We start from the raw sequence: 15,430 nt of genomic DNA, 5'->3' as shown, positions 1-15,430 counted from the left end.
CTACAATGTCACTATTCTTTCAACAAGCTGCAATTTCATTTATGATTTAAATATTTTTGATGCAAATATTAAACCAGAAGAATTAAATCACATTACTAGGGAACACACAAATAGAATAAATGAGTTCAAAAAGCCACTCTGCATTAAGTACGTGTTGTCAGTGTATGATCACCGGTGTGTGCGCATGCATGCAGGGGTTCAGGGATATTCTGAGAAGGTATCTTAGATCAATCGAGAATTCATTTTAAAGTTCATCCCATGCCAAACATATACTTCATTGAAGACAGTTTCCCCGTTGCTACCCTTCATCTCATCTCCTTACTTTCTCCACTCTTTAAGATTACCCTTGTATCTACTCTGTTTCACAAAATAATAGTTGGCTGATGTTGAGCCAATGCTGTTGGAGGCAGTTTCTACATGTGAAAGTGCGTCACAAGGCTAAACACCTCTTGTTCAATTTTCCCCATTCTGCTCCTGACAAAGGAGCACCCTGACTTCATTCAGTACCTTTCCTAACTTTGATCGATAACCAAGCCAACTAGGGATGGGCAATAAATGTTGGCCCAACCAGCGAAGCCCACATCCCATGAATGAAAAAAAAACAACATTGTAGAGATAAAAGCAAAATAACGTGGGTGCTGAAAATCTGAAAAAAAATATAGAAAATGCTCAACAAATCTGCCAGAATCTGTGGCGATAGAAACAGAGTTAGCGGTTTTAGGTCAATGATCTTTCAGCAGAGCTGGGGTGATAAAAAGTTCGATAAAGGTCATCATCAATGTTGTAGGGAGCAACAGACATTCATATCACAGCATTTCATGGTACATATAATCTATACGTTAGCACTAGCACACAATCTTGCCAGACCTCAAAAAAAAACAGGATATTTCTCCCAGGGCTTGAACTCCCTCAGTCACATTTTTTAATCACAGGCCTTTCTAGGTTATTCACCCTCTGCAGCTACATGGGGAAACAAATTACATCCTATATGACTGGGACAAAAGGTAAACTTCCCCTCCTCGCCCTTTTCAACCTGCCAGCAGCCTTTGACACGTTTGACCACACCATCACCCTCTAATGCCTCTCCACTGTCATCCAGCTGGTAGGGGCTGCATCCGCCCGATTCTAGTTTTATCTAATTATAGCCAGATAACCACTTGCAAATGGCTTCTCTTCCTGCTCCTGCACCATTAACTCTGGGGTCCCCAAGGATTGAGCCATGCCCCCCCCCAATTTCACATCTACGTGCTGCCCCTTGGTAACATCATCCAAAGGCACAGCATTAGTTTTCACATTTACACCGACAACACCCAGCTCTTCTTCACCACCAACTCTTTCAACTCCTCCACTGTTGCTAAATTATCAGACTGCATATTTGACATCCAGCACTGGATGAGCGCAGTTCCAACAACACTCAAGAAGCTTGACACCACCCAGGGCAAAGTAACCCACTTGACTGACACCCCATCCGCCACCTTAAAACATTCACTACCTCTACCACCGACACACAGTGGCAGCAGTGCGTACCATCTACAAGATGCACTGCAGCAACCACCAAGGCTCCTTGACAGCACCTTCTAAACCCACAACCTCTACTACCTAGAAGGACAAGGGCTGCAGATGCATGGGAACACCACCATCTGCAAGTTCCCCTCCAAGTCACACAGTATCCTGACGTGGAACTATATTGCCATCACTGTCGCTGGGTCAAAATCCTGGAACTCCCTCCCTAATAGCACTGTGGGTGTACCTGCACCACAAGGACTGCAGCAGTTTAAGGCGGCAGCTTACCAGCACCTTCTCAAGGGCAATTAGGATTGGACAATAAATGCTGGCCTAGCCAGCATGCCCACATCCCATGGTCGAATAGATGAAAAGCAGTGCCCCAATTAAATACTGGGGAAACTGAAACCATTGGTTTCTAGTCACCACTCAAAATTCTGTTCCCTATCTACCGACTCCATCCCTTGTCCTGGCAAGTGCCTGAGACAAAACCAGTCTATTCACAACCTTGGTGTTATATTTGATCCCAAGGTGAGCTTCAAACCACACATCCGGGTCATCACCAAGTCTGCCCATATACACCTCTGTAACATCACCCAGTATTGGCCGAGCTTCAGCACATCCACTGCTGAGACCTTCATTCATGCCTTTTGTCACCTCTAGGCTTCGCTAGAACAAACTCCTGGCTACTTATCCACATTCTACCCTCTGTGAATTTAAAGGCAACCTAAACCCTGTTGCCCGTGTCTTAACTCGCAGCAAATCCTTTTCAACTTTCTTTTTCAACAAAATCCTTTTGAGCCCTGTGCTCGTTGGCCTACATTGCATGACCAGGAGTCAATGTTGATTTTAAAAATTCTCATCCTTGTTTACAAATCCCTCAAAGACCTTGCTTCTCTCCATCTCCTTAAGCCCCACAACCCTTCAAGATATCTGCATTCCTCAAATTCTGGCCTTTTATGCCACCCCCAATTTTAAATCGCTCCACCACAGGTGGCCGTGACTTCAGTTGTCCAGGCCCCAAGCTCTGGAATATCATCCCCATATCTCTCCACCTTGCTTTCCTCCTTTAAGACACTTCTGGAAACTGACTTCTTTGACCAAGCTTTTGGTCATCTGACCTAATAGCTCCTCAATGTAAATAAAAACAAAATGTTGCAAATCCTGGAAATCTGAAATAAAAACAGAAAGTGCTCGAAAAATTCAGTCGGTCTGGCAGCATCTGTGGAGAGAGAAACAGAGTTAACGTTTCAAGTCTAATATCACTCTTCTTCAGAACCCTCCTTAAGTGTCTCAGTATCATACTTTGTTTTATAATGCTTCTGTGAAGTGCCTTGGGAAGTTTCATTACATTCAAGGTACTATATAAATACAGGTTGCTGTTGTAGAAATCCCACTCTTGAGCTCTCCAGCTGGAGAAGCTGCCAATTGCCACTCCATGCAATGATGCAATTAAAATGGGTGTTACACATTTATGGCTCCAACATGCTGACAATCCAAATGAGTCCTCTTTAACATAGCTGTGGTTTCACAGCTGCCTTTTTTGTTTCTTAGTACTGCAGATGACAGATTTCAAACACCAAATTTTTTTTTGTCTAAGAGCATTCATTATTTGTCAAAAATTGTGCTCTGTGAAGAAATGGCCACTGTCAGCTGAACTTCATGGAAGAAATTAAAAAGCAAAACAGTGGTCATACTTTTCGCTGCTCTTCAAGTCGTAACCGTTCCTCATCTTTTTTCCGGTCTTCATCTCTCCTGAGTTGCAATTTTCGCCGTTCCTCTCGTTCTGCTTCTTCAGCCTTTTCATGAAATAAAATAAAATTGGGTCAGATGAGAAACAGCTTCAGAGCTCATCCTGGCTAAGCTACATGCTGAATTTAATTGACAAAGTTCTTACTAACTTGTCTAGCACAGTGTTTCATAAATATACATTTTAAAACCACCTCACTTATATTTGAGGACATTATGACATTACAGATTATATGTGCAAAAGAGACAATAGCGGAATCTGCTTTATTACTTTCCAGGGGAAACCTCACTTTACTCTGTATAAAAGGGATGCACAGTCTGATAGCTTATCAACTGAATTCTCTGGTTGACTAGCTAATCAACATGTAATGTTAAGTAACCAAGTAACCTAGCAAGTGGATAGCAACACTGCCTTCCATCTTGTTAGCCTGTTGCTTCGCCTGTAGGCAGCTGTCCCAATAAAAATGGTCCCCAATAAGACACATTATTCAGGGGTCTTCAGTGGAATAGTAGGATGAAATTCCAGGTTCATGTCCCAATTTGGGAATTGAAAATAGTTTAGCAGACAAAACAAGAGTTCTAAAAAGATTCTCGATTAAAGGCATTAATCAGTCTTTTCTCTTTCTTGATGTTGTTGAACCTGCTTTGCATTCTTGCAATTCTTTAATATAAAAATGACTGAAAAGATTAAAATGTAAAATTCCAGCTCAATTTTTTCACATTACTGTATGCAGATTACAACCTCGGGAAGAGAATCCAGTTTGAGAGCAAATAATTAATTATTAGTTAATAAAGTAGTCACCCTAACATTTGCATTTTCTTATTTTTGGCACATAAAGGCAGTTATATTGTGAAAAATTTTTAACTCACTTTAAACTACTTTATCAAACTGACCTTTCACCACAGTCAAATAATTTTGCAATAACCTTCCCAACACCAAATTGGGGCTGATACAACTTGCCACTTGTGCTTCTAAAGGATGCTGACCATTGTCAAACATATTTATACTAGGATTCACTCGTTTGATGAATTTCTTAAAATACTAGCTTAAACCAAATCAATGGGGTAGAGTTACTGTCTTATTTCTTTCCATGTTGCAATCCCCTGGGATTGAAACCCAATAAAAGGCAGAGGAAGGTTCCGAACAGTGAGTCAAAACATCCTACAAGAATTTCCAAAGACCACAGAAGATAAGAAACGCAGTTTGTTTAACTCGAAGCATTGCAGAGTTGCTTTTGTGGATCATCTCACTATGTTTACACCAGTACCAAAGGCTCACTTATCTCAAGATGGAACTGTACATTCTCTTAAGTTTATGCTTCTGCTAATGAGATAAGGAGAAACTGCTCCCTTTGGTGGAAGGATCCAGAACCTTCCACCATCGACAAATGAAGAAACAGTGACAGGAGGAAAAACCTTTTTAACGCAGCAAGTGGTGAGAATCCAGAACGCACTGCCTAAGAATGTGGTGGAAGCAGGTTCAACTGAGGCCATCAAAATAGAATTCGATAATTATCTGAAGTGAAAAAATTTGCAGGGCTAAGGCAAGGGAGTGGAACTAGGCGAGCTGCTGTTGCAGAGAGCATAGGAAAGGTTGGACAGACTGGCTTATTTCCACTGGAGTTTAGAAGAGTGAGGGGTGATTCGATTGAAGTATACAAGATCCTGAATGGCCTTGACAAGGTGGACATCGAAAGGATGTTTCCTCTTGTCGGTGAGTCCAGAATTAAGGGTCACTGTTTTAAAAAATTAGGGGTTGCTCTTTTAGAACAGAGATGAGGAGAAATTTTTTTCTCTCAGAGGCTTGTGCGACTTTGGAATTCTCTGCCTCAGAAGCTGGTGGAGGCGAAGTCATTGAATATTTTTAACACAGAGGTAGATAGATTCTTGTTAGGCAAGGGAGTCAAAGGCTATCGGTGTTAGTTGGGAATGTGGAAATCGAAAACATAAGATCAGCCATGATCTTACTGAATGGCGGAGCAGGCTTGAGGGGCCGAATGGTCTACTCCTGTTTCTATTTATGTTCTTATGTAAAGCCGACATGGACGTGATTGACCAAATGACATCCTTCTGTGCTGTAACCATTCTATGCTAATTGGCCAATAACATGCAAGTGATGGAAATAAAAAAAAGCAGATAAGCTTTCCTTTTTTTGAAATACGACTGTTTCTAACCTCTCTTTGTGCCTTTCGCTGTTCTTTCTCTTCCAATTTCCGCTGTTTCTTGGCTCCAATTTTGCCCTGTGTTTGAAATTCTGCACCATCTTTTTCTTCCTCCACTTCAACTGTACAGCAAACAGAAATGAAACAAATGTGATCTAAATTTTGAATTGCCAAGGGAGAACACTTTCAATCGTCCAAAAGCACCCTGCCACACTTCAAGGCAAATAGATTAACAATCTTGTATTAGTGCTTTTATAACAAGAGTATCAAAGTAGCCTTAGAATAATAAGGGTTGCACAACAAATTAATAATCTTAAAAGAAAATAAGTATATTGGGCATGGTTTTGGAATATGCAGCAAAATAACATTTTAAACAGGACATTCTAACTACAGAAATTGCTTGTATCCACCCCATGGGACTTGCAGCAAAGACTATTCATTGAAGTGCACAACATCATTTCCAGGTTACAGTCAGTAATAATATCATATGGGTCTCGATAGAAAAGACTGCAAAGTCATTCCTGTAGTTTTGTTTAAGTGTTGCATCTGATAATCTGAAAACCGCTTGATTTAAAGTTATGTTTGCTCGCTTAACTAAAAAAGGGCTCTTTCATTTCCATGGTCTGAATAAGCCCACTCTAGTGCTGGGTGTCTGCACCTCTGCTTCACTCATCTGTCAGGCTATGTTCATAGTATATTGGCTTCTATTTCATTCAAGCCAACAGTAATTATACTTATGACTGGTTTCTGTCACATTCTTTACATTATTTACCTGTAAAACTGAGTATGCTGCTTCTGTACATTTTAGACAGTGCAGACAATTAGAAAATGAATAATTTAAAGCAGTGTTTTCTCACACCATAACTAAAAAGGACTCTCTCATTGCCATGGCCTGAATAGCCCCACTATAATTTTATGAGCAGAAGTCCCCAGGCAAACAAATGTGCTATGGAGGGACAGTAATGGAGTAACACTATCATCCAGACAACAGAAATTAGAACCTTTTTAGTTTAGGTTAGCTTTAAATTAAGTCCTTTTCTGGTAGCCAATATTTCCTCATATGTCCTTTCCACAAGTTCTGGGATCAGGCATGTAGCGTTTCTTTCCAATAACTAAGCATTCTTTTTTAAATAGGTAAAACAAAACTGCATGAAAAACTCCAGATGGGGTCTCATCAGTGCCAAATACAGTTTTAAAATGTTCTCTTTGGACTGTTATACTTCCTGAACGCAGCCCAGCATTCTGTTTACTTTTCAAACAAGAACAGCCAGGGAACATTGTTATAGTAATAAGGATCAAAAATTTCATTTTCCACCCAGGAACATCCTTCCTTAAATAGGGAGACCAATATTGTACACAGTACTCCAGATGTGGTCTCATTAATGCCATGTATAACTGAAGCATAACCTCCCTACTTTTCTTCCTCCTCTTCTTCCTTGAAGGGGTCATCTTTCAGCTGGGATAGTTTTCTGGGGCACTACTTGCCCTCTCGCACATCAACCGAATGGCTGTCATTGTGCTAGTAGGCTACCCAACTGTGAACGGCATCAGTATGTTGACTGGTCCACTAAAGCCCCAAGACGTCTTGCACTGATAACTTAAATGGATTTCTATTTAGCACAGAATCTACATTCGCCTTCTCTGAACTAATAACCTTCCAGTCGCTGTATTAAATCGGATCTGCTGTTTCATTGATCGGGCTTGTCATAATCCTTCTGAATTTATGCACATCGATATTCGTCATTTGGCACTGATCCCAATTTAGTATCGTTCACAAATTTGGACAGGTTGGGCTCAGTAGTTTTCATATCAAGGTGAAAACAATGGGACCCATATTGCTTTTATATGCCTCATAGCCATTTTAATGTATGGGCTTAGAATTGCCCCATCCTCCACAATGGTTGCAGAATAGTGTGGGGGAATGTAAAATAGCAATGCAATAATCTATGTAATAAAGTTGAAGAGAATAACAAAAAGGGAAACACAAAGGGTAAACACAATAAGCAGCACAGGGAGAGAGAAATAGGAGACAGAAGTATTTGAGCAATAGGTAAAGAAACAGTTTAACAAAGAAAGATAGCAACAGATTCAAGCATAATTAAAATATGGGAAAGGAGTAGGGGGTCGGGGGGGGCGGGGGGGGTGGGCACAGGGAAAAATGCCAAGATAAATAAGCAAGGGTTTTTTATGTTTGTTCATGGGATGGGGGCATCATTGGCTAGGCCAGCATTGAAAACTGAATGGCTTGCTAGGTCATTTCAGACGTCATTTAAGAGTCAACCACATTGCTGTGAGTCTGGAGTCACATGTAGGGCAGACCAGGTGAGGATGGAAGATTTCCTTCCCTAAAAGTACACTGGTGAACCAGATGGGTTTTTACAACAAATGACAATGGTTTCATGATTATTAGACTTTTGATTCCAGATCTTATTTTATTTTTTTTACCGAATTCAAATTTCACCACCTACCATGGTGGGATTCAATCCTAGGTCTCTGGATTACTAGTCCAGTGACAATACCACTACGCCACCGCCTAATAGCATAAGCAGCTTTCAGGGGGTCACCAAAGCTGATGCATTGACGAAAAGGAGAGTTATTGTAGAATAATAGAATAGATACAGCACAGAAGGAGGATACTCAGCTCATCATGTCAGTGCTGGCTCTCTGCAAGAGCAATTCAACTGGTGATGCTACCCTGCCTTTTCCCCATAACACTGCACATCTTTCCTTCTCAAATAATGATCCAATTCCCTTTTGAAAGCCTCAATTGAATCTGCCTCCACCACACACTCAGGTAGTATACTCCAGATCCTAACCACTCGCTACATAAAATTGTTTTCCTCATATTACCTTTGCTTCTTTTGCCAATTACCTTAAATCTGTGCCCCTTGTTAGTGGAAGAATTGGAAACCAGTTTCTCTCTCTAAGCCCTCTGTTCAGTCCTCTCGTGATTTTGAATACCTCTATCAAATGTCCTACTATCTTCTCTTTTCCAAGGAGAACATGGTACGATCCGGTTCGGGACCAGTAACTTTTTGTTTAAAGTAGACAAAGTTTGAAATCCCAATTGTTGTAGGGTGTTGGATGCAGTTTGTTAGGTCTGAAGAAATCTTCATAGTCATACGTAGGTTAACGAAGTCTTTACTGACTCTTAGAACTATTTATAAGTATACAGTAAAGGGTACAAGCTAGGAGCTGTCACCATGCTGACTGGTACACACGGCTGTCCAACATTAGACTGACCCTGGGTGTGGGTCATGTGCTCTCTTACATCACTGAGGGTGGCAGTGTATGCAAATCCACATTAACCTTATATGTGCCAGACCCTTAGTACCCACTAGGAGGGTAAAGCCACAAGATTCCAAGGTTTTAAATGAAAATAAATTAAACTTTACAGTACAAAATTCAGAAAAGTAAGACAATTTGCAATATTTACCTTATACTCTAGAATCCAGAATTAACAGGAGGTAAATATGAATGAACGGGCAAATTGTGGTTGAACACACTGCACTGCACATTACATAGCAGATGCAACCAAGACCGATCCCACAGATTTCTCAACAACCCTCCAGATGTCACTGACCAGAGATGTACAATATCATGGTAAAACTTGGTCTCATTCAGGAGGCATTTCAAATCTTCATTTTTGAAGATCTAATCTCTGAACTGCCTCAAAAGCTACTCCAATTCAGACTGCCTCAATGACTGCTCACCTCCCGGTGGCAACAGACACATGGGAATATCATCACCTGCAGGTTCCCCTCCAAACCACACACTATCCCAAACTTCACCATTCTTTCACTGTCACTGGGTCAAAATCCTGGAACTCCCTCCCTAACAGTACTGTGGATGGACCTACACCACATGGACTGCAGCAGTTCAAGGCAGCAGCTCATCACCACCTTCTCACGAGCAATTAGAGATGGGCAATACATGCTGGCCTAGCCAACAATGCCCACATCCCATGAATGAATAAAAAAAAAATCATTAATTCTGCCCCAAATCACTGTTCCTAAAAGCTTCCACACCATCAAGGTTAAACTAACTCAGCTGCAGTTGCCGGGCTTATCTTTATGCTGTTTTTTGAACGAAGTTGTAACATTTACAACTCTCCAGTCCTCTGGCACTACCCCTCTATCTGAGGAGGACTGGAAAATTATGGCTAGTGCCTCCACAATATGCACCCTTACTTCTTTCAGTATTCTTGAATCCATCTCATCCAGTTCTGGTGCCTTATCAACTTTTAAGTACAGTCAGCCCATCTAATATCTCCTCAGCAATTTTAAATTTTAAAGTGTTTGAACCATCTCCACTTTCACCATGTTCTGGGTAGCATCTTCCTTGGTAAAGATAGGTGTAAAGTATTAATTTAGTGCCTCAGCCATGCCCCCCTTCCTCCATGAATAGATCCCCTTTTCGGTTTCTTATCGACCCCACTCCTTTTATCACCCTTTTACTATTTATAAGCCGGTAGAAGATTTTTGGATTCATTTTTATGTTCCCTGCCACTCTCTTTTCATACTCCCTCTTTGCTTTCATATCTGCTTCCTCACTTGCCCTCTGAACCTTCCATGTTGAGCCAGATTATCCACCTGACACTTGTCATGTGTCACTTGTCACTTTTTCTGCTTCATCTTATACTCCATCTCTTCCGTCATCCAGGGGGCTCTACCTTTCCCAATCATGGGAATACACCTCAACTGCACCCAAACTTTCCAAAACTGTTCTGAACAATGGCTACTTTTAAAGTTTTGCCTGCAAATCTTTGCTTCCATTTTAAATGAGCCAGATGCATTCTTACCCCTATTGAAGTTGGCTTTCTCCCAATATTCTTACTCTGGATTGCTCCTTGCCCTTTTCCATAGCCAACCTAAACCTTGTGATACAATGATCACTGTCACCTAATGTTCCCCTACTAGCAGCTGATCCACTTGTTTCAACTCATTTCCAAGAACCAGGTCCAGCAATACCTCCTTCCTCATTGGACTAGAAACATGCTGCTATTGAAAATTTTCAAGTGCACGATAAGAACCTTTCCCCCTATCTGCCTTATACTACTACTAACCTGGTCTATATTTGGATAATTAAAATCCCCCATAACTACCCTATAATTATTGCACCTCTTGGTAATTTTATTGCAAGTGTGTTCCTCTACAACCTTCCCACTAATTGATAGTCTATAGGTTACGCTGAGCCATGTAATTGCTTTTTTCTTCCTGAGCTCCAGCCAAACAAATTCTGCCCTTGACCTGCTCAGACACTCTCTCTCCAGATTTAAGTTCTCCTTAAATCACCCCTTCTGCCACCCCCTCCTCCTTTCCCAATCTTTCCGGAACACCTTGTATCCAGGAATATTTAATATTCAGTCCTGCCTTACTTCAAGCCAGGTCGCCGTTATCACATCATCATATTTCTCAAGTATTTTGCTTTTATCATATTTCCACATGGCAATATGCACCTGCAGTTCACCAACCTTATTTACCATATTCTATGCATTTATATACATGCACAGTAACCATATTTTAGAATGTATTACTTTCCTGCTTCCTCTAATCTCACCCAATACCTTACTATTTCCTAGTCTATTCTCTCCCAATTCTCTAAGCACCTTGATGTTAGGGATAATTGCATAATAACCATTTACCAATTATCTACAAAATTAAATAGCTAAATGTAATCAACTTTGCAGCTGGGGGAAAAAATTGATGATCTCAACCAATAACTATGGAACACAACCCTCAGCATCCTTCTAAATGTCAAATGGAAAGCACGTACAATTAACTAAAGCAAAGATGCTAATAGCAGAACCAGTGAAGCATCCAAACTGCAATACAAGGCTGAACAAGCTGTCCTGTCTTTAACAATGGTTTCATTACCCACAATACAGTATATCAAGTTCACAGGTGTAAGCATGAGAATGGGTGGGTTGTGAAATGCGGGCAGCTATTGCAGTTACTGACTAAAATAAGTAAATGAAAATCCTTATACCGTATGACTAAGGCTGGAAGTTGCCTTACTAGCAAGGCATCCAAAAATATAACATGGGCCCAAAGCTCATGCAAATTATTTTTCGTGAATAACCATTTTTCAATAAACATTTTCCCAGCTAACAGCTGCCCACTGCTGTTTCCAGTTGGTGGAATAAAAAGGCAGTGAGGGAGTTGATACAGTCAATCTATGTGACCTTGTTTTGCGAACCAGTCATCAGTTACTCAGAAGTACCGCCTATAAACAACATTATATTCATACAATGAAAATGCATCAGCGGAGATTCTTTACTCAGCAATTCCACATGCTCAGCCAGCCTACAGTCTCAACTATCAACAAGACTCATCACCTGGAAAAAGTGTGTTGAAATTGCCATTTGCTAGCACTGGATACCCTCTAGATCAAGTGCTCAGAATTAGCATAAACTATCACCAAATCAGGTGGCAACTCCATAATCTTGCCTTCACTGTTCCAGTTGCTGAAATTCCTGCATTCCAACAGGAAGTTTATGCTTAAAATTTGCAATCAGTACCTACTTTTTTTTTTAAACAGATGAATTATTAGAAGTGCAACTTTACTGTTTACAGATTAAAACAATTTTTGATATCATATTTCGTAGGACAGAGCACATCACTGGAAGACAGACAAATCAATTACTGCCACTATCATACGCTGATTGGACTAGCTTGCGACTTTCCCCACCCTCCAGGAAAGCATCTTAATCTCTCTGCTCAGGTTCGATTGAGGCATTCATGACAGCATTAGGTGATTATTTGAATAGAAACAACGTGCAGGTGTACGGGGAAAAGGCAGGGCAATGGCACTAGGTCATAATGCTCATTTGGAGAGCATGTGCAGACACAATGAGCTGAATGGCCTCCTTCTGTGATGTTAAAATTCCGTGGTTCTGTGGCTGCATAATAGCTCTAAACAACATCTCTATAACCCTCAAGTTTACTTCTCAATAGATCGATCAAAAATATGCCAATTTACTCCACATCAACTTTTATGTGGAGCCAGGTTTCGTAATCTCTGACCTTGCACAAGGTTTGCAGTATTTTAATTCTCTCAAATCTTAAAAATTCGAGGGCAATCAGGGATGGGAAATAAATGCTGGCCTAGCCATTGATGCCCACATCTCTAGTTGCCCTGATAGTACTAAGAATTAACCACATGGTACAGGACTACAGTCATGTATACTCCAGGCTGGGTAGGGGTAGCAAGATCCTTTACCTGAAGAACTTGGCACTAGCCCACAAATCAGATTTATTACCAGTAGGATTTGGGATCATTAGTTTACTCGTCTATTACCATAACCACGAGGTCAGCATATTCTTATAATATTGCTGTATCTTTTCTCTTGGTTATGCAAACTGTCATCTTTGCATCACATAATAACTACATTCACGCACTAAAGCATATAAAACAAACAACACTGTAATAGACAACGCTTAAGAGTTTATCCAAAGAGATGGCCCGCAGATAATAGTACTGCTAGCCCCTTGGACCTCCCACAACTCTTAAGTTGTAATAAGGAATTAGTGTTGCTAAAACTTTTAAACCAAAGACTTCCCCAACCATTGTAAAATTCACAAGAAAATGAGCCTTATCTTCCTCCCCCAATCAGAGGATTTTAAAACTCAAATCACAAATTGCCATGCCTTATTGTCTTTCCTCTATCATAGTCTTGCCACAATGGGCCTTAGCTGTTTTTATTGATTAACCAATATGAACCTGCTGGAATTTCTTGCTAGAATCTGTCAATTTGCAGAACTCAAAGCAGGTTCTATTTTAAGAAAATGGGAAAAAATACCATATGTATTTATAGTGCTGATAAATTACCTTGGGCATCCTGGTCAGCTTCCAGAAGTCTCCGTGCCAGAAGTCTATTTCTGAGATTGCGTCGTATCCTAGGTGCACCAGCCGGCCGATCTTCATTAACAGGCCGAGGCCTTCCAGCAGCAGCCACTACATTTTGCTGTTGGTTCCGATCTGCTGAGGTAGCAAAGACTAAAAATCTTTAGAATCAATATACCATTTATATCAAATATTCTTAAAATTGTACAGGCATAATAAAAGAGTGATGAATGATCAGACCTCAGTTTGCCAAGAAATCGAAATTCAAACAGGATCAATAGCTCACATGCAAGCTCAAACTATTCTAGATACTTTGGTTTTAGCTAAAGTAGAATGATAGAAAAGAGACAAAAAAGAATGACTGATACGTGACACTATAGGGGCCACCAACACACCACCGTTTATGGAATAGATTGGATGGTGCAAAATTGATTTGATAGGTAACTGAAATTCTGCATTTTGTGACCAGAATCTGTAGGGGTAGATTTTTCAATCAATACAGGCAGATAACCCAAAAGCAAAATACTGCAGTTCTGTTGAAAGGTCACAGACTTGAAATGTTAACTCTGCCTTTCTCTTTGCAGATGTGGCTTGACATGCTGAGTGTTTCCAGCATTTTCTGTTTTATTTCAAGTAACCAGCACATTGTGTTAATCAGGAAACATTTTAATATTTGTTTCTAAGTCACGAGTTTCAATTGTTCTCACATTTCTCATCTGATCATTTCAGAATAGTTCTGAGAAAAAAAATCAGTCAGATGACACTCTTGATTCATAAAGACTTGCCAAAATGTGGGAAAAAAAAATTCTAATTTACATCTTCAACAGGAAAGCATTCAAATACTATTCTCTGGGGATGGTTACATTGTGGGGCCTAAGCCGCAGGTCCTCCTTAAAAACCAACTCTTTGACCATGCTTGATTAACCTCCCTGAAGTGCCTTGGGGCGTCTTTCTACACATATAGTTAAAGCTTAGATGCATGTATATAAAATGAACAACGGTGCTTACAATACAATTGAAAAGTTGATACAACTACATTACATTTTTGAAAATAAAAGCTGGATATGAATGCAAATTTCCACTGGATAAAATGGAAACATATAGCTAACTAGGTACTAATAGACAGCAAAGGAAACCATCAGGAACTGAGTAAGTCTAAAAGATTCAGAATATTTACATGGTGCAAGCTACTGTTCATATACCACCTTCTAAAAAAAATCCCTTCTACTCAGCAAATTCTCAGGCCTGCTACTGAGCATGAGCTGAACACTTTTTTAAAAACACATTTACATTACAGTATCTCACTTTCAGACCTTACTAGACTTTGCTACAGTAGTTCCACTATATTTAGTTGTAGCAGTATTCAGCCTCACACATAGTTAAGCTAGAAAAGTGGAAATACATGGTCTTGAAAATCGCCTATATACAGTAGAAACCATAGAATTTTGCGGACATCTGCGCTGAAAAAGAATTATCCACATAACCCCATTCCCTGTCCTGTCCCTATACGCTTTAAAGTACTGCAAGTATTTGTTCACTCCTCTTTTAATAGATCATTATGAATTCTACTTTGACCAATTGTAGAACATCCAATATCCAAACACCACAATTTAAAAAGTCTCCTAATCTGCCCCAGCATTCTTTAGATGATTGCATGTTTATGTTATTGACTAACTGACTCAGAGAAATTATTTTTGGCCAATGTAGGTTAACAATATCTGTTACCATTTGACCTCCTTCTTACTCTTCTCTGTTCAAATAAAATGTGCACGGTTTTTGCTAATGTCACCACACAATGAAACCCTGGCATCTTCTATTCTGCACCCTTTTCTAAAGTAAGGCACTAAAATTGACATAACATTCTGCCTGTGGCCAAACCAATCATACAAACGGTTTGAACATTACCTCTACGCTCTTTCACAATGATAAGGATGCATATTACTAAGTTAAATCAAGAATGTGGAGTAGTTCCCTCCCTTTTCACAGACCTCAACAGCAATATAAAAGCATCTCAAAATAGAGCAAGTCAAACATGACACTCATAGCCCATTACAGAGTACCATTGCAGAGGCCAGGGGAGAAATGCATATGTTTGTTAGTGCATGGGTTGAAAATAAATACACAAGTCACAAAAAATTAAAGCTGCTGGTCAAGTGGCAACATAAAAAAGT

General features: G+C 40.1%; 1 protein-coding gene and 1 pseudogene across 4 annotated transcripts in view; both read right to left on the bottom strand.

Moving 5' to 3' along the window:
* The window catches only part of LOC144687802 (large ribosomal subunit protein eL31 pseudogene), a 647,000-nt pseudogene that overhangs the window by 438,902 nt on the left and 192,668 nt on the right, over positions 1-15,430 (bottom strand). The window lies entirely within an intron of this gene.
* The window catches only part of ddrgk1 (DDRGK domain containing 1), an 85,631-nt gene that overhangs the window by 23,554 nt on the left and 46,647 nt on the right, over positions 1-15,430 (bottom strand). The window contains exons 2-4 of one of the 3 annotated variants that reach the window (XM_078554218.1): positions 13,245-13,397; positions 5,427-5,536; positions 3,201-3,302 (exon numbers count right to left, since the gene is read on the bottom strand). In XM_078554218.1, the coding sequence (XP_078410344.1) occupies positions 3,201-3,302; positions 5,427-5,536; positions 13,245-13,397 (365 nt within the window). Of the gene's footprint in view, positions 1-3,200; positions 3,303-5,426; positions 5,537-13,244; positions 13,413-15,430 lie in introns of all 3 variants that reach the window. The other 2 variants (XM_078554227.1, XM_078554210.1) reach the window with 2 other exon arrangements.

Source organism: Cetorhinus maximus, chromosome 1, assembly GCF_964194155.1.
Source record: "Cetorhinus maximus chromosome 1, sCetMax3.hap1.1, whole genome shotgun sequence".
Lineage (NCBI taxonomy): Eukaryota > Metazoa > Chordata > Chondrichthyes > Lamniformes > Cetorhinidae > Cetorhinus > Cetorhinus maximus.
Note: the sequence above shows the minus strand (reverse complement) of the source record. Positions and strands in the feature narration are given on the sequence as shown.